The sequence below is a fragment of the Pseudophryne corroboree genome, chromosome 4 (genome assembly GCF_028390025.1).
Source record: "Pseudophryne corroboree isolate aPseCor3 chromosome 4, aPseCor3.hap2, whole genome shotgun sequence".
In the NCBI taxonomy this organism is placed as follows: domain Eukaryota; kingdom Metazoa; phylum Chordata; class Amphibia; order Anura; family Myobatrachidae; genus Pseudophryne; species Pseudophryne corroboree.
The window spans coordinates 847,977,801-847,997,845 of record NC_086447.1 but is presented as its reverse complement, the minus strand read 5'-3'; the positions used below and the strand labels follow the sequence as shown (position 1 = coordinate 847,997,845).

The 20,045-nt window shown below is 45.2% G+C and overlaps 1 protein-coding gene across 1 annotated transcript in view; it reads left to right on the top strand.

The window, feature by feature from the left end:
* Positions 1-20,045, top strand: part of EML6 (EMAP like 6) — a 363,450-nt gene that overhangs the window by 273,207 nt on the left and 70,198 nt on the right. Inside the window, exons 26-27 of the mRNA XM_063918642.1 lie at positions 3,527-3,728; positions 12,638-12,764. Coding sequence (XP_063774712.1) covers positions 3,527-3,728; positions 12,638-12,764 — 329 coding nt within the window. The remainder of the gene's footprint in view (positions 1-3,526; positions 3,729-12,637; positions 12,765-20,045) is intronic.

Sequence of the window (20,045 nt, the reverse complement as noted above, 5' to 3'; positions counted from 1 at the left end):
AGGAGAACGCAGAGAGTATGAGATGGTGAGAGGGCATCGGGGCTCACATATGAAGCATATAGAGGTCAAACAGTCACATCCTGATCAGTACGTTATACGGTGCGGTGAGATACATAGCAGCCCAGCACTCATGGGGATGATATTCTAGAAAATTACGTGCTCAATCCTGCGCTATTCTGTTTAACCATGTAAAAATAATGATACCAGAAATGTGCATAAAGAAACAAACAATCATGCAAATAGGCGTGTACATGCAAAGCACCACATCAAAATAAAATATAAAGTTACTGAGCTTTTATAAATGACTGATGAATTGATCAAAATCTTCTGTAAATAGCTTCTCAATGCATGTAGAGGTTAGTGCCGTCCTTTTGTAACAGAAGTTTCTAAAATCAAAACAATAGTGCTTCCTTCACAAGGGTATTACCCATTACAGAGGGAATCAGCACAAAGAATAAATTATAGTGCAGTATTTTGTATAAAATAGGAGCATTTTAATACAAGTTGCACTTACAACAAATAGAAGTATAAAATCACATGTAAGACATCCTTTTATGGCAGAGACACAGGAACACTGCATGCATATCACCAGAGTCCTACTGATGTAATCAGGCAGGGATTAGCGGCCACAGTTCCTGAACCTGTAGGGGCTTCTCCAAAGTGGCAGTGCAAGGTGAATAAGTGTCCAACCAACAGGAGTCGTAGGAACCACACTTATATTTTATTTGGATGTGGTGCTTTGCATGTACACACCTATTTGCATGATTGTTTGTTTCTTTATGCACATTTTTGGTATCATTGGGGGTCATTCCGAGTTGTTCGCTCGCAAGCGGATTTTAGCAGATTTGCTCATGCTAATCCGCCGCCTACTGGGAGTGAATCTTAGCATCTTAAAATTGCGAACGATGTATTCGCAATATTGCGATTACACACCTCGTAGCAGTTTCTGAGTAGCTCCACACTTACTCGGCATCTGCGATCAGTTTAGTGCTTGTCGTTCCTGGTTTGACGTCACAAACACACCCAGCGTTCGCCCAGACACTCCACCGTTTCTCCGGCCACTCCTGCGTTTTTTCCGGAAACGGTAGCGTTTTTTCCCACACGCCCTTAAAACGGCAGCAGGAATTTTGTTAGCAGTTGGGCCAAACCATGGGGGTGATTCGGAGTTGTTCGCTCGCTAGCTGCTTTTAGCAGCATTGCACACGCTAAGCCGCCGCCCTCTGGGAGTGTATCTTAGCTTGGCAGATTTGCGAACGAAAGATTAGCAGAATTGCGAATAGAAAATTCTTAGCAGTTTCTGAGTAGCTCCAGACTTACTCAGCCGTTGCGACCAGCTCAGTCCTTTTCGTTCCTGGTTTGACGTCACAAACACACCCAGCGTTCGCCCAACCACTCCCCCATTTCTCCAGCCACTCCTGCGTTTTGCAACTCGAACGCCTGCGTTTTTCCGCACACTCCCATAAAACGTCCAGTTTCCGCCCAGAAACACCCACTTCCTGTCAATAACACTACGATCAGCACAGCGATGAAAAAGCTTTGTTATGCCGTGAGTAAAATACCTAACTTTTGTGTAAAATAACTAAGCACATGCGCTCTGCGAACCTTGTGCATGCGCAGTAAGCGACTTATCGCAGTGTAGCGAAAATCGGCAACGAGCGAACAACTCGGAATGACCCCCAATGTGCACTGCAGGGGAGGCAGATATAACATGTGCAAAAAGAGTTAGATTTGGGTGGGTTATTTTATTTCTGTGCAGGGTAAATACTGGCTGCTTTATTTTTACACTGCAAATTAGATTGAACACACCACACCCAAATCCAACTCTCTCGGCACATGTTAAATCTGCCTCCCCTGCAGTGCACATGGGCCCTCATTCCGAGTTGTTCGCTCGCAAGCGGATTTTAGCAGATTTGCTCATGCTAAGCCGCCGCCTACTGGGAGTGAATCTTAGCATCTTAAAATTGCAAACGATGTATTCGCAATATTGCGATTACACACCTCGTAGCAGTTTCTGAGTAGCTCCAGACTTACTCGGCATCTGCGATCAGTTCAGTGCTTGGCGTTCCTGGTTTGACGTCACAAACACACCCAGCGTTCGGACAGACACTCCTCCGTTTCTCCGGCCACTCCTGCGTTTTTTCCGGAAACGGTAGCGTTTTTTCCCACACGCCCATAAAACGGCATGTTTCCGCCCAGTAACACCCATTTCCTGTCAATCACATTACGATCGCCAGAACGATGAAAATGCCGTGAGTAAAATTCCTAACTGCATAGCAAATTTACTTGGCGCAGTCGCAGTGCGGACATTGCGCATGCGCATTAAGCGGAAAATCGCTGCGATGAGAAGATTTTTACCGAGCGAACAACTCGGAATGACCCCCATTATTTTTTACATGGTTAAGCAGAATAGCGCAGGATTGAGCACGTAATTTTCTAGAATATCGTTTAGCTTCTTTGAGTGTTGGATGAACACTCGTCTTTACGTGTGATTCTGCTGCATAATTCTGTTTTTAATTGCGCACAATTGTAACACCTAAACACACTTTTTCACTCATGGGGATGAGTAAAAGTCAAAAAAAATTTCCACAACTACCCTCAATGAGTTGGATGCAAATAATAGGCAGCCAATATATATGGAGGATAGATGACAATATAATTCCACCAATAGAGCTGAACCGCACAGCTGACACAGAGCAAAAGTCCAACACGTGGATCATAGAGGGAAAAAATAAGATAAAACACAATGTCCCAGTGGAATGACTTTAGTGGGGGTAGGAGTAATGTGAAAAGGCAGAAAGTAGCAGGAGGCAGGGAGGTAAATGGTGGTGGCACCGGTGGTAAAAAGGGTGATCCCCGGGTATCAAGGCTTACCAGCTGGTCTTGTAGCTGCACAGAAAGTCTGCATCAATTGGTGCAGAGTGTTGAAGATGGAAGCCCTGTCGGCATGGGGAAACCACACAGTGTGTCCCAATCAGATATGTGGATCCCAGCAGCTGTAGTGAGTGGAGGCAAGCAGCCTGGTAATAGCAGGTCCCAGATGCGGGGAGGAGGTGTAGAGAGGCTGTCCAGCAGCCCCCGGGCAGAGTCAGGCTCCTACAGCCCAAAGCGCGGCCCCTCCAGGACTTCTATGCTGATGCAGATCCCGTGGCGGGGGCGGCCGGGTAATCGAGGCTCATGCTCCAGGCGGCTCTCAGAGTCCGCAAGTGGGTCCCCGGGATCCCTGCCCACCGGTGAGCGTGTGTGGACCACGAGGAGGACGCGATAAAGGCTCCGGGTGAGAGGTCAAAACGGGAGCCCGTCCACCCTGCGCCCGGCTCCCTCTCCTGCTAGGCCATGCCTCCTATATATACATTTCTAAATGTTACACTTTTGTGTTGATTGGTTCTATATAAATAAATACACAATAAATAATACCTATTATATTGAGGTGTTTTCTAAGCTTCTTGTTATGTTCATTTTCATGTTGTGAAGAAGTGTGATTGCTAGCCATGACAGTGTTATGTGTGACGGGAGTCTAATTTTGCAGGGTCGTGATGCAAGATTCAAAAAGTATGTTGGGCACAGCGCTCATGTGACCAATGTGAGGTGGTTGTACGATGACTCCACACTGCTGACTGTAGGTGGCGCAGACACTGCACTCATGATCTGGACGCGAGAAGCTTTTGGCAATCTAGAGAGCAAACTTGTGGACAGTGAAGAATCAGACACTGATGCAGAAGAGGATGGAGGTAGGCATGACTCACAGATAAATAGACTCATCTGACTAATCTTAAATTGTGGGAACGCATATCTATATATCTAAAAAAAAGAGAAAGGAGTCATCAGCCATATGACGTTTAAAAATTTAATATAGATCGAGAGTACCTCGTATGGCTGATAGTAACATAGTAACATAGTAACATAGTATCTGAGGTTGAAAAAAGACAATTGTCCATCGAGTTCAACCTATTTGTGGTCTCCTATGCATGATGATTTGACTAAAATTTCTGACTGATGCTGCTGTCAGCCGTTGCATTTTATCCCTATTTATAGTAACTATAATACATGACTATGCACCATACCCATGGATATCCTTATCCATTAGGAATTTATCTAACCCATTCTTAAAGGTGTTGACAGATTCCGCCATTACAACTCCCTCGGGCAGGGAATTCCAAACACGTATTGTCCTTACCGTGAAAAAGCCTTTACGCCGTATTGTGCGGAATCTCCTCTCCTCTAACCTGAGCGAGTGTCCACGAGTCCTCTGTGTTGATCTAACCAAAAACAGGTCCCGCGCAAGCTCTGTGTATTGTCCCCTTATATATTTGTAGATGTTGATCATATCCCCTCTTAGTCTCCGCTTTTCCAATGTAAACATGCCTAGTCTTTCAAGCCTTTCCTTGTATTCCATCGTCTCCATGCCCTTAATTAGTTTGGTCGCCCTCCTCTGTACCTTTTCAAGCTCCAGGATATCCTTTTTGTAGTACGGTGCCCAGAATTGTACACAGTATTCAAGGTGTGGCCTCACTAGTGATTTATATAACGGGAGTATAATACTCTCGTCCCTAGCATCAATACCCCGTTTTATGCATGCTAATATCTTATTAGCCTTCTTTGCTGCAGTCCTACTTTGGGTACTACTGCTTAGCTTGCTATCTATGAGGACACCTAAGTCCTTTTCCAGTACAGAATCCCCTAATTTTACCCCATTTAGTAGGTAGGTGTAATTTTTGTTCTTGTTACCACAGTGCATTACCTTACACTTGTCTGTGTTGAAGCGCATTCTCCATTTGGCTGCCCATGCTTCTAATTTAACTAAGTCGTTCTGGAGAGACTCGGCATCCTCCTCTGTATTTATAGCCTTACACAATTTGGTATCATCTGCAAAAATTGACACCATGCTCTCTAGACCTTCTGTTAGGTCGTTAATGAAAATATTGAACAATAGCGGTCCTAATACTGAGCCTTGCGGCACACCACTTAGCACTTCAGTCCAAGTTGAAAAAGATCCATTAACCACAACGCGCTGCTTCCTATTATCTAACCAGTTTTTGACCCAAGTGCATATTGTGCTTCCTAGCCCTGATTCTTGTAGCTTGTAGATAAGTCTCATGTGTGGTACAGTATCGAACGCTTTGGCAAAGTCTAAAAAGATTACATCCACGTCTTTACCCTGATCTAGGTTTGTGCTTACTGTTTCATAAAAGCCAAGTAAGTTGGTTTGACAGGATCTGTCCTTCATAAACCCATGGTGTGGATCATTACAAGAACCTGAGATAAGTCTTTCATTTGGTACGGGTCCACCTATATTTGGAATGTATACACTTTGGTGGTGTTAATACATTATTGCACAATGAGGCGCTACTGTCTCTTTCTCTATCGTCCTAGTGGATGCTGGGGTTCCTGAAAGGACCATGGGGAATAGCGGCTCCGCAGGAGACAGGGCACAAAAGTAAAGCTTTCCGATCAGGTGGTGTGCACTGGCTCCTCCCCCTATGACCCTCCTCCAAGCCAGTTAGATTTTTGTGCCCGGCCGAGAAGGGTGCAATCTAGGTGGCTCTCCTAAAGAGCTGCTTAGAGAAAGTTTAGCTTAGGTTTTTTATTTTACAGTGAGTCCTGCTGGCAACAGGATCACTGCAACGAGGGACTTAGGGGAGAAGAAGTGAACTCACCTGCGTGCAGGATGGATTGGCTTCTTGGCTACTGGACATCAGCTCCAGAGGGACGATCACAGGTACAGCCTGGATGGTCACCGGAGCCTCGCCGCCGGCCCCCTTGCAGATGCTGAAACATGAAGAGGTCCAGAATCGGCGGCAGAAGACTCCTCAGTCTTCTAAAGGTAGCGCACAGCACTGCAGCTGTGCGCCATTTTCCTCTCAGCACACTTCACACGGCAGTCACTGAGGGTGCAGGGCGCTGGGAGGGGAGCGCCCTGGGAGGCAAATGAAAACCTATTTGGCTAAAAAATACCTCACATATAGCCTCCGGGGCTATATGGAGATATTTAACCCCTGCCAGAATACACTAAAGAGCGGGAGACGAGCCCGCCGGAAAAGGGGCGGGGCCTATCTCCTCAGCACACAGCGCCATTTTCCTTACACAGCTCCGCTGGTCAGGACGGCTCCCAGGTCTCTCCCCTGCACTGCACTACAGAAACAGGGTAAAACAAGAGAGGGGGGGCAAAATAGTGGAAAAAATTATATTATAAAAGCAGCTATACAGGGAGCACTTATTATAAGGCTATCCCTGTCATATATAGCGCTTTTGGTGTGTGCTGGCAAACTCTCCCTCTGTCTCCCCAAAGGGCTAGTGGGGTCCTGTCTTCGTTAAGAGCATTCCCTGTGTGTCTGCTGTGTGTCGGTACGTGTGTGTCGACATGTATGAGGACGATATTGGTGTGGAGGCGGAGCAATTGCCAAATATGGGGATGTCACCTCCTAGGGGGTCGACACCAGAATGGATGCCTTTATTTATGGAATTACGGGATAGTGTCAACACGCTAAAGCAGTCGTTTGACGACATGAGACGGCCGGACAATCAATTAGTGCCTGTCCAGGCGCCTCAAACACCGTCAGGGGCTGTAAAACGCCCTTTGCCTCAGTCGGTCGACACAGACCCAGACACAGGCACTGATTCCAGTGGCGACGGTGACGAATCAACCGTATTTTCCAGTAGGGCCACACGTTATATGATTTTGGCAATGAAGGAGGCGTTACATTTAGCTGATACTACAGGTACCACTAAACAGGGTATTATGTGGGGTGTGAAAAAACTACCTATAGTTTTTCCTGAATCAGAAGAACTAAATGATGTATGTGATGAAGCGTGGGTTGCCCCCGATAAAAAGATGCTAATTTCAAAGAAGTTATTAGCTTTATACCCTTTCCCGTCAGAGGTTAGGGCGCGCTGGGAAACACCTCCTAGGGTGGATAAGGCGCTCACACGCTTATCTAAACAAGTGGCGTTACCCTCTCCTGAGACGGCCGCACTTAAAGATCCAACAGATAGGAGGATGGAAAATATCCAAAAAAGTATATACACACATACAGGTGTTATACTACGACCAGCTATAGCGTCAGCCTGGATGTGCAGTGCTGGAGTAGTTTGGTCAGAGTCCCTGATTGAAAATATTGATACCCTGGATAGGGACAATGTTTTACTGTCTTTAGAGCAAATAAAGGATGCATTTCTTTATATGCGTGATGCACAGAGGGATATCTGCACACTGGCATCACGGGTAAGTGCTATGTCCATTTCGGCCAGAAGAAGTTTATGGACGCGACAGTGGTCAGGCGATGCGGACTCAAAACGGCATATGGAAGTTTTGCCGTATAAAGGGGAGGAGTTATTTGGAGTCGGTCTATCAGATTTGGTGGCCACGGCTACAGCCGGGAAATCCACCTTTTTACCTCAAGCTACTCCCCAACAGAAAAAGACACCGACTTTTCAACCGCAGCCCTTTCGTTCCTTTAAAAACAAGAGAGCAAAGGGATATTCATATCTGCCACGAGGCAGAGGAAGGGGGAAGAGACACCAACAGGCAGCTCCTTCCCAGGAACAGAAGCCCTCCCCCGCTTCTACAAAAGCCTCAGCATGACGCTGGGGCTTCTCAAGCGGACTCGGGGGCGGTGGGCGGTCGTCTCAAGAATTTCAGCGCGCAGTGGGCTCACTCGCAGGTAGATTCCTGGATCCTGCAGATAATATCTCAGGGGTACAGGTTGGAACTAGAGACAGATCCGCCTCGCCGTTTCCTGAAGTCTGCTTTACCAACGTCCCCCTCCGAAAGGGAGACGGTTTTGGAAGCCATTCACAAGCTGTACTCTCAGCAGGTGATAGTCAAGGTACCTCTTCTACAACAGGGAAAGGGGTATTATTCCACTCTATTTGTGGTACCGAAGCCGGACGGCTCGGTAACACCTATTCTAAATCTGAAGTCCTTGAACCTGTACATAAAGAAGTTCAAGTTCAAAATGGAGTCACTCAGAGCAGTGATAGCGAACCTGGAAGAAGGGGACTTTATGGTGTCCTTGGACATCAAGGATGCGTACCTCCACGTTCCAATTTACCCCTCACACCAGGGGTACCTCAGGTTCGTTGTACAAAACTGTCACTATCAGTTTCAGACGCTGCCGTTCGGATTGTCCACGGCACCTCGGGTCTTTACAAAGGTAATGGCCGAGATGATGATTCTTCTTCGAAGAAAAGGCGTATTAATTATCCCATACTTGGACGATCTCCTAATAAGGGCAAGGTCCAGAGAACAGCTAGAGAGGGGATTAGCATTGTCTCAAGAAGTGCTAAAACAGCACGGCTGGATTCTGAATATTCCAAAATCCCAGTTAATGCCGACAACTCGTCTGCTGTTCCTAGGGATGATTCTGGACACGGTTCAGAAAAAGGTTTTTCTCCCGGAGGAAAAAGCCAAGGAGTTGTCCGAGCTTGTCAGGAACCTCCTAAAACCAGGAAAGGTGTCTGTACATCAATGCACAAGAGTCCTGGGAAAAATGGTGGCTTCTTACGAAGCAATTCCATTCGGCAGATTCCATGCACGAATTTTCCAGAGGGATCTGTTAGACAAATGGTCAGGGTCGCATCTTCAGATGCACCAGCGGATAACCCTGTCTCCAAGGACAAGGGTATCTCTTCTGTGGTGGTTGCAGAGTGCTCATCTATTGGAGGGCCGCAGATTCGGCATACAGGATTGGATCCTGGTGACCACGGACGCCAGCCTGAGAGGCTGGGGAGCAGTCACACAAGGAAGAAACTTCCAGGGAGTGTGGACGAGCCTGGAAACGTCTCTTCACATAAACATTCTGGAACTAAGAGCGATCTACAATGCTCTAAGCCAGGCAGAACCTCTGCTTCAAGGAAAACCGGTGTTGATCCAGTCGGACAACATCACGGCAGTCGCCCATGTAAACAGACAGGGCGGCACAAGAAGCAGGAGTGCAATGGCAGAAGCTGCAAGGATTCTTCGCTGGGCAGAGAATCATGTGATAGCACTGTCAGCAGTGTTCATCCCGGGAGTGGACAACTGGGAAGCAGACTTCCTCAGCAGACACGACCTTCACCCGGGAGAGTGGGGACTTCATCCGGAAGTCTTCCACATGCTGGTAACCCGTTGGGAAAGACCAATGGTGGACATGATGGCGTCTCGCCTCAACAAAAAACTGGACAGGTATTGCGCCAGGTCAAGAGATCCGCAGGCAATAGCTGTGGACGCGCTGGTAACGCCTTGGGTGTACCAGTCGGTGTATGTGTTTCCTCCTCTGCCTCTCATACCAAAAGTATTGAGAATTATACGGCAAAGAGGCGTAAGAACGATACTAGTGGTTCCGGATTGGCCAAGAAGGACTTGGTACCCGGAACTTCAAGAGATGATCACGGAAGATCCGTGGCCTCTACCTCTAAGGAGGGACTTGCTTCAGCAGGGTCCCTGTCTGTTTCAAGACTTACCGCGGCTGCGTTTGACGGCATGGCGGTTGAACGCCGGATCCTAAAGGAAAAAGGCATGCCGGAAGAAGTCATTCCTACTTTGATTAAAGCAAGGAAGGAAGTAACCGTGCAACACTATCACCGCATTTGGCGAAGATATGTTGCGTGGTGCGAGGATCGGAGTGCTCCGACGGAGGAATTTCAACTGGGTCGATTCCTACATTTCCTGCAATCAGGATTGTCTATGGGTCTCAAATTGGGATCTATTAAGGTTCAAATTTCGGCCCTGTCGATTTTCTTTCAAAAAGAATTGGCTTCAGTTCCTGAAGTCCAGACTTTTGTTAAGGGAGTGCTGCATATACAGCCTCCTGTGGTGCCTCCAGTGGCACCGTGGGATCTCAATGTGGTTTTGGAATTTCTAAAATCTCATTGGTTTGAACCACTAAAAAAGGTGGATTTAAAATATCTCACATGGAAAGTGACCATGTTACTAGCCCTGGCTTCGGCCAGGAGAGTGTCAGAACTGGCAGCTTTATCTTACAAAAGCCCATATCTGATTTTCCATTCGGACAGGGCAGAACTGCGGACTCGTCCGCATTTTCTCCCTAAGGTGGTGTCAGCATTTCATCTGAACCAGCCTATTGTAGTGCCTGCGGCTACAAGTGACTTGGAGGACTCCAAGTTACTGGACGTTGTCAGAGCATTAAAAATATATATTGCAAGGACAGCTGGAGTCAGAAAATCTGACTCGTTGTTTATATTGTAGGCACCCAACAAGATGGGTGCTCCTGCGTCTAAGCAGACGATTGCTCGTTGGATCTGTAGCACAATCCAACTTGCACATTCTGTGGCAGGCCTGCCACAGCCTAAATCTGTAAAGGCCCACTCCACAAGGAAGGTGGGCTCATCTTGGGCGGCTGCCCGAGGGGTCTCGGCATTACAACTTTGCCGAGCAGCTACGTGGTCAGGGGAGAACACGTTTGTAAAATTTTACAAATTTGATACTCTGGCTAAGGAGGACCTGGAGTTCTCTCATTCGGTGCTGCAGAGTCATCCGCACTCTCCCGCCCGTTTGGGAGCTTTGGTATAATCCCCATGGTCCTTTCAGGAACCCCAGCATCCACTAGGACGATAGAGAAAATAAGAATTTACTTACCGATAATTCTATTTCTCGGAGTCCGTAGTGGATGCTGGGCGCCCATCCCAAGTGCGGATTATCTGCAATAATTGTACATAGTTATTGTTAACTAATTCGGGTTATTTGTTTAGGAAGCCATCTTTCAGAGGCTCCTCTGTTATCATACTGTTAACTGGGTTTGATCACAAGTTGTACGGTGTGATTGGTGTGGCTGGTATGAGTCTTACCCGGGATTCAAAATTCCTCCCTTATTGTGTACGCTCGTCCGGGCACAGTACCTAACTGGCTTGGAGGAGGGTCATAGGGGGAGGAGCCAGTGCACACCACCTGATCGGAAAGCTTTACTTTTGTGCCCTGTCTCCTGCGGAGCCGCTATTCCCCATGGTCCTTTCAGGAACCCCAGCATCCACTACGGACTCCGAGAAATAGAATTATCGGTAAGTAAATTCTTATTTTCTTTCTATATTTTAGGTTGGAGAAGTTGGTGTGACTCTGGATGAGGAGCCTGGTCACCCCATATTAGTGCATTTTCCTGTGCTTGAACTATTGTTGGGGACTTTTTAAGTGTTTAATGTGCACACTGGCCTAACGCTCGTTTTTGTTCATTTTCTTTTTATATATATATATATATATATATATATATATACACTAGCTGAATACCCGTGGTTCGCTACGGAATTTAAAGAATAATGGCAATCTTTGTCAGGCTGCACCTCTGGGCTTCCTCACAAAATGCTGGTGCTGGGAAGAATAATCCGGCTCGTCCCGCTTGTGATGCTGCCCTGTTCAGTGCTGTAAATGCTGGGACGTCAGGCCAAGCTCCGCCCACTGTATGTTAAATATGTTAGGTTTGCTGGGTGACTCTATGTCAAAGGGCCCTAGGTCTCATTGGTTAGCTATGACACGTTTGTGCCTCTATCCTTACCTGTGGGTGCCTCTGCCCCTACCCATGTGTGCCTCTATCATTACCTGTGGGTGCCACTGCCCCTACTCTCTGCCCCTATCCGTGTCTGCCTCTACCCTTACCCGTGGGTGCCTCTGCTCCTACCCATTGGTGCCTCTGCCCCTACCCGTTGGTGCCTCTGCCCCTACCCGTTGGTGCCTCTGCCCTTACACGTGGGTGCCTCGGACTCTACCCATGTGTGCCTCTGTGTAAATTGCTCCAGTCATTCCAGAGTTATGGTGACAACTATGGATTTTTACATGTCACCCCCTTCCTACCCCCACCCCTAGGGACGCTAGAGGTGCCTTACCCCCACAATTTTTTTTGCCAGATTGCAAGTCATATGTTTACCAAGTTTGGTGTAAATTGCTCCAGGCATTCCAGAGTTATGCAGGAACATATATACATGCACACGTACATTGAACGTTAGCCTATAAGTCAAGCACACACATGTATTTACCACTCACATGATAATAACTGCCCTGAAAGATGCCTTAGAGAGAGTTGGCCCCTTTATATGAATGTATCCAAACAGCTGTAGCTCTCACACAACCTTGATATGGCGCTACTGACTTACCACCTCCTATTGGGCTGCTGGATCTGGCTGTCTTACCTGTTGGATTTTGGACAGTTGGATTACTCCAGCTGGCTGTCTCGGAAGGAGCGCTGGTCTGCACTCTGGTGTTCTGCATTTGTATGATACTACTAATTTTCCTAAGAATTTTGGAAATGCCTTATCTCTGTCCTTAGCCTTACTGTGCTACATGATGTGTGTAATATACTCTACAACTTCTTACTGGAGTCAATCTTTGTCTGTTGATTGATGGCTAAAGAAGGAAAAGGAATGTATTAACTTACTGTTTCATTATTATTCTTTTTTTTTTTTTTTAATGAACTGTCTGGCTATAAAATATATGCTTAGGCCAGTGGTTCCCAAACTCATTCTTAATTTTCTCCTAACAGTCCAGGCTTTAAGGATTTCAGTGGTTGAGCATAGATGGTTAAATAAATTTGACTGTGGTACTTATTAAGTCACCTGTGCTCAAGCATGGATATCCTTAAAACATGGAATGTTAGGGTGTCTTGAGGATTGAACTTGGGAACTGCTGGCTTAGAAAGTTCTGCATTTTGATACCTAGGTTATGACAGCGATGTTGCGAGAGAGAAATCTATCGATTACACCACTAAGATCTATGCCGTGAGCATCAGAGAAATGGAGGGAACAAAGCCCCATCAGCAGATCAAGGAAGCCTCCGTGGAAGAAAGGTACATTCAGGTGCAGGCATCGGGTGTGGGTGACCTCTGCCTTACATATGCACAATAACACAATGTACACTTTGGAAAGAAGTATATTCTAGTTAGACATTTTATTTGCAATCACACACATAATGTTTCCGAATTCCATTTTTGTATGCAGTAAAGACCGGGGTCATCTGCTACCATGACCTTGGTGTTTTACATATTTATTTCCAGTCTGTGTTATAACCGCAGAGAGAACTGATGAAAACATGTTATCAATTCAGATCAGTTTCTCGATGTCTCATCAGCTCACGTGGATTGCCGTGAGCCGGAAACATCTGTCTGCTTGCATTCAAATAAAAAAAACATCCCTGGTTAATTATTTTGGGCAGATGATTTGGTTTTTATAGTAGCAAACTGGCTCATATTTTTTATAATTTCTATAATCATAGACATCGTCAATAAACCCAACATTGAATCATTGCCCTCAAGATTTCTAGAGGATAACTTAATACTAGCAGAGTAGTATTGCTTGTATTATTTTATGTATATGAGACCTTTTTAATGTCTCCAGCTCATCACTGTTCCAATTGCACTCATATAACATTTCATGCCAGCTTTATATCACCTAGGAGGCAGAACAATCAGACAGAATATAAATACCCTCCCACAGTCCTTCTTAATACTCCATCCGTGTGTTAGTGGCAGCTGTTTTTATTTAGACCAAATTTCACTTTTGTTAATTGAACAAAATGAAACAAGACACAGAAGAAACGTTGTGTAGTCCTTTCTTCTGTCTCCTCTATATCTTGTCTTCTTTTCTCTTTTTCTGTCTTCTTCCCCTCTACTGTTCTGTCCTTGCTATGGGCATTAGGTTCAGATACCAATGTAACCTGCCAAAATCAGGTGATAATTTTGGTGTTTGCGAGTATTTTGACCCCTGCTCATCTCTAATCTCTATGATCATGCACTTTCTGAGAAGGTAAGTATTCTGCATGGATTCACACCCGTGAATCATGTGCTTCCTTGCACGTGGCATTCGGCGAGATGCAAAGCTTTGAATTCTAGAATGCAATATGACTGCCAGATGTTGCATTTCACCAGTACATGCATATGCACTACCCCCGAGCTAACCACACCTCTTCCTATTCCATGTTGTATACTAGTGCCTTTCCTCTGCAGTACTGGGCTGTTATTCTCACCAATGCATTGTCCGCATTACTCCTATTTCTCTGGATATAAAGAGACTGATTACTAATAAACAGCTTTTAAAAATTTGTATTTTTAACATATACCAATTTACAGTATTTCTGACATTGGGGGAGATGTATCAAACCGTGGAGAAAGATAAAGCGGAGAGAGATACAGTACTAACCAATCAGCTCCTGTCATTTTTCAAACACAGCCTGTGACATGACATTTACATGCTGATTGGCTGGTACATTATCTCTCTGCAAGGTTTTATATAGCTCCCCCTATATTATTTATCTGGATTTGTGGTTGACTGTGAATGTTTTTTTGTTTTGCTTGCTGGATACCATTCGTTTTAGCTAGTTTTCTGATTGATAATTCTAGTTTATATGCAGTGATACAAATTTCCGGTAATATGTTAGTAGGATGAGATATGTGAGGGATACTAGGTTTGAGCATGTGCTTGAACAAACATATATGCATGGATGAAACCTTTTTATTTAAAAAAAGCCACAGTCTGTAGAATATTGAGTCACGGTCTATAGAATATTGAACAATGGTTTGTAGAATATTGAGCCATGGTCTATACAATATTGAGCCACAGTCTGTAGAATATTGAGTCACGGTATGTAGAATTCTGAGCTACGGTCTATAGAATATTGAGCCATGGTCTATAAAATATTGAGCCATTGTCTATAAAATATTGAGCCATAGTCTATAAAATATTGAGCCATGTAGGCATATGTAGTAGTGTCCGAGTTTGGTGGATGTGGTGCAGGATGCCGGCCGATGCCGGACGTTTTTTTTAAAGCAGCAATCATTTACAAGGCATGGTTTTTACCTGTAAATGATTCCCGCTTTAAAAAAAGTCTGAAAAACAGCCAGCATCCCACACTTCCAGCAATCTCAGACCCTATTACATATGTCCCTTGGGGTGTAGAATATTGAGCCACGATCTGTAGAATATTGAGCCATGGTCTATAGAATATTGAGCCACAGTCTATAGACTATTGGGCCACTGTCTGTAGAATATTGAGCCATGGTCTGTAGAATCTTGAGCCACGGTCTATGGAATATTGAGACAAACAAATACAAACATATAGGATACCACTGAACCAGCGCTGTGTAGGGGTCAATAAGGTCGTATTCCTGTAGTTTTTCTTATTTCTCAATATGCACCGAAAAAAGAAAGATGTGCAAAACATAGTGCATTACCTTAAATTACATAGTTTTAATCACTTAAAATCACCATACATAAAAACACAAAACATCAGTGGGAGCTAGATGGATACCAGCTATACAATGACCACTGTAGGACAATGAAAATTACACAGCACGTGCTGTTATGGCATTCTTCAATGGACTAGATCCTGAACAAGTAGAGCAATTGGTAATTACCACGAGCCGGTGAGAACCGATAAATCAGTTCTATGAGCTTATGAACATCAGGCTTTCCAGCTGCAGCATGGAGAGTTCTCTGGTGTCAATCAGCCTTCCAGGTCTGGCATTGATCGTACCACGTCCTCCTTTAGTCAGGTCAGTCCACAGGGGCACCCACGCGTTCTGACCCTGCCTGGGTCTTTCTCAAGGTCAGCTCCTCTGAATGCCTTCTCCATCTCTCAACTTGATTTATAAGTCCCTCCTTTACTCCTAATTGGTCCCGGCACAGCTGGTCCCTATACAGTAATTAACCTATGAGTCTTTGACACTCGTGTGCCAGGACCACCTCCTTATGACGTCTCTAACCTCCTTCATAATGAAGTAGACTTCAAGAACACTCCTAACTATGAATGGTCTCCACAATTATTAAAAGAACTGAGCGGTCCGTGAACATGAGTAGTTCTGATTACCATAACAACCAATGAAGCTAAATGACCGCGAGAGAGGAAGGTCTCTATGGTAATGACAATACACCAGATAGCGGTCATGTGATCGGAAAGCGCGATGATGTATGCTGCAACATGTGACCAGATGACGGGTGCTTACTGTGAACACAGGATAGACGCGACTACGTGAGTGAAGCGAACACATGATCCAGTGACGCTTCCTTTGTTTTGATCACGTGACCGGACTGCGAGGCCGCGAGTGGAGAAGGAGGTTAGAGACGTCATAAGGAGGTGGTCCTGGCACACGAGTGTCAAAGACTCATAGGTTAATTACTGTATAGGGACCAGCTGTGCCGGGACCAATTAGGAGTAAAGGAGGGACTTATAAATCAAGTTGAGAGATGGAGAAGGCATTCAGAGGAGCTGACCTTGAGAAAGACCCAGGCAGGGTCGGAACGCGTGGGTGCCCCTGTGGACTGACCTGACTAAAGGAGGACGTGGTACGATCAATGCCAGACCTGGAAGGCTGATTGACACCAGAGAACTCTCCATGCTGCAGCTGGAAAGCCTGATGTTCATAAGCTCATAGAACTGATTTATCGGTTCTCACCGGCTCGTGGTAATTACCCATTGCTCTACTTGTTCAGGATCTAGTCCATTGAAGAATGCCATAACAGCACGTGCTGTGTAATTTTCATTGTCCTACAGTGGTCATTGTATAGCTGGTATCCATCTAGCTCCCACTGATGTTTTGTGTTTTTATGTATGGTGATTTTAAGTGATTAAAACTATGTAACTTAAGGTAATGCACTATGTTTTGCACATCTCTTTCTTTTTTCGGTGCATATTGAGAAATAAGAAAAACTACAGGAATACGACCTTATTGACCCCTACACAGCGCTGGTTCAGTGGTATCCTATATGTTTGTATTTGTTTGTCCTAATTGGAGAGTGGAGAAACCTCTATCATAGTGATACCTAACGAGCAGCTGTCAGCAGCGCATTGTCACCTGTCTACATTCTTGATTGCATATGGAATATTGAGCCACGGTCTATGGAATATTGAGCCACGGTCTGTAGATTATTGAGGCACAGTCTGTAAAATATTGAATTCAAGGAAAATAATGACACCTGTTAGAGTGAAACCATTTTATATAATAACCGGGTGTAACAATCAATGATGTTCTGTAACCTATGAGCAACCAATCCGATATTAGTGTTCCAACAGGTTAGTGCAGTCAGTCCAAGGAAAACTGAAAAGTGATTGGTTCCTATGGGTTATTATAGCACTTGTTCCACTTGATTGAGCCGTGTATCTAATCAGAAAAACTATATAATATATACATGCACATATTGCATGCAAATTGTATACATATAAACAGGAATGATACATTGGTGCATATCTCAACAGGTATATATGTGCACAATACACAAAAAGTAATACAACAACACAGTGTAACAGTGTCATCAAATGGCTTTGAAAAGCTCTTCCATGTTTCATTGGTTTTGACAAATCCACATACAATACTATTTTAGACAGCGTTTTGTTCATTCTTGTAGCAAGAGTGAAGGAGGGCCCCTGGGCACATTAAGCTCTTTCCTAATGAGAAAGTTCTGGGCCTGGGGGCAATTTCAGGGCACTTCAAACAACTATGCAAATATAGCACTTAAGTTATTTTGGCAACACCTGTACATAAGTATTTGTTGAAAAAGAAGGCAAATTGGACTGTTTAGGGGTCAACTGTATGGCACCCGCCCCACTGAAGCGTCACTGCACTAGTGTCAGTGACTTTGTACAATTGAATACATCAGTTCAATAGATACAATCTAATAGAAAGAGTTTCTGACAATTTCACCTGGAATGATTGTAGATAGGTTGGAGCAATGATTGTAGATAGGTTGGAATGTACTTGGAAACCAAATCCCTTTCACATTTAGCAGCTTAATATACATATATCTACTAAGGTGTCCTTCAAGGTTCAGTTCATATGTCTAGATTTTTCTAGGGTGTAAAATCTAAATTAATTTTTGTTCAGCTTTTGGAATTTAAAGATCCCCAAATGGATACAATAGGGCATTTGTGCATAGTATGGAATGTTTATAGTTTCATAGAGTTTATAGTAGTCCTGCTGTCATATAGTGGTGTCCTGTAAGCTTTATTTGAACAGGTGGCCTGGGTTGGATCTTTAAGCTAGGTCCACTTCAGCCAAGCCTGCAAGCAATGTCCAACCCAGCGAATTTTCAAGATTGGTCTATCCCATCAAATCTGTATCCTAGGTCCAACAAAGCCAAACCTACAAGCTAAGTCCAACCCAGCCATGCATGCAAGTTAGGGCCAACCCAGATAACCCTACAAGCTATGTCTAACTCAGCCGACCCTGCAGTCAAGATCCAGCTCATTTAACCCTGCAAGCTGGGTCCAGCCCAGCCATGCCTGCAAGCTAGATTCAATCCAGCTAATCATCAGTCTAGGTCCATCCCGGTCAACCATGCAATCTTGGTCCAACTCAGCCAACGCTGCTAGTTAAATCCAACCCAGCCATTCCTGCAAAATAGGTCCAATCCATATAACCCTGCAAGATAAGATCAATCCAGCCATGCATGCAAGCTAGATTCAATCCAGTCAACCATGCAGTCTAGGTCCTACCCAGCCAACGCTGCTAGTTAAATCCAACGCAGTCAACCATGCAAGCTAAGACCAACTCAGCCAAACCTGCAATCAAGATCTAACTCATTCAACCCTGCAAGCTAGGTCCAGCCTAGCCAACTCTGCAAGCTAGATTCATTCCAGCTAATCTTCAGTCTAGGTCCATCCCGATCAGCCATGCAATCTTGGTCCAACCCAGCCAATGCTGCTAGTTAAATCCAACCCAGCCATTCCTGCAAAATAGGTCCAATCCATATAACCCTGCAAGATAAATCCAATCCAGCCATGCAAGATAGATCCAATCCAGTCATGCCTGCAAGCTAGGTCCAACCCAGCCAACCATGCAAGTTAGGTACAACCCAGCCAACCCCGCAAGCTAGGTACAACCCAGCCAACCCTGCAAGCTAGGTAACACTCATCCACCATGCAAGCTAGGTGTACAACCCAGCCAACCCTGCAAGCTAGGTAAAACCCAGCCAACCGTGCAAGCTAGGTACATCCCAGCCAACCCTGGAAGCTAGGTACAACCCAACCAACACTGCAGGCTAGGTACAACCCAGCCACCCTGCAAGTTAGGTACAACCCAACCAACCCTGCAAGCTAGGTACAACCCAGCCAACCATGCAAGCTATGTATATTCCAGCCAACCCTGTAAGCTAGGTACAACCCAGCCAGTCATCGTCTATTACACCTGCCATATCTTGCTTACAGTGCCTTTGGCAGCGAGAGTGTTCTACACAGCATTATTTTGGATTATGATTATTTATATTTGTAGATCTTATCTGGATTACATGTAATGTAAAATCCAATTTAAAGAAAACCTTAACTTTCACTGCAATACTTTAATTACAACTAGCGAAAGGAAGCAATATATTAAAAAAGTTTGGTGTTGGGGAAGGGGAGCGGATTCAAAATATGGTGACTCAGTGAATTAGAACAATGTTTGAATTATGGGGGTCATTCAGACCCGATCGCACGCTGCATTTTTTCACAGCCATGCGATCGGGTCTGAACTGCGCATGCGTGTGACCTGCAATGCGCAGGCACATCGGGTCGCGGGCAGCGACAAATTTTACGAAGAAAGCGATCGCACCGGCAATCAAAAGAAGATTGACAGGCAAAAGGCGTTCGTGGGTGGCAACTCACCGTTTTCTGGGAGTGTCTGGAAAAAAGCAGGCGTGCCCGGCCGTTTCCAGGGAGGGTTCCTGACGTCAGCAATATCCCGGATCGTCGCAGCGGCTGAGCAAGTCCTGGGCTGAGCAGAAACTGCACAAACTTTTGTTTGTGCAGCTCACTGCACAGCCGATCGCACCCCTGCACAGCGATTACCCCCTCGCCTGTAGGCGGCGATTACCTGGTCGCAGCAGTGCAAAAAATAGCCTGCGTGCGACCAGGTCTGAATTAGGCCCTATGTCTGATTGTCCTAGGTCACTTATTCATTCTCCTTCTATAGCATAAGAAACATGCTATATGTGAGACAATAAACTTTAGATACTTATTGCTCTCGTGTGTGTAAGTGATAATACACTAAAGCCACGTATTAGTGACCGTACAAAACAGATGTAATTCCACGGTCACTCAGATCCTCAGTATGAGTAATTTTTTATATGGTTGGAATTAATGTCTGCAGCCGTTCCCCAAAAAA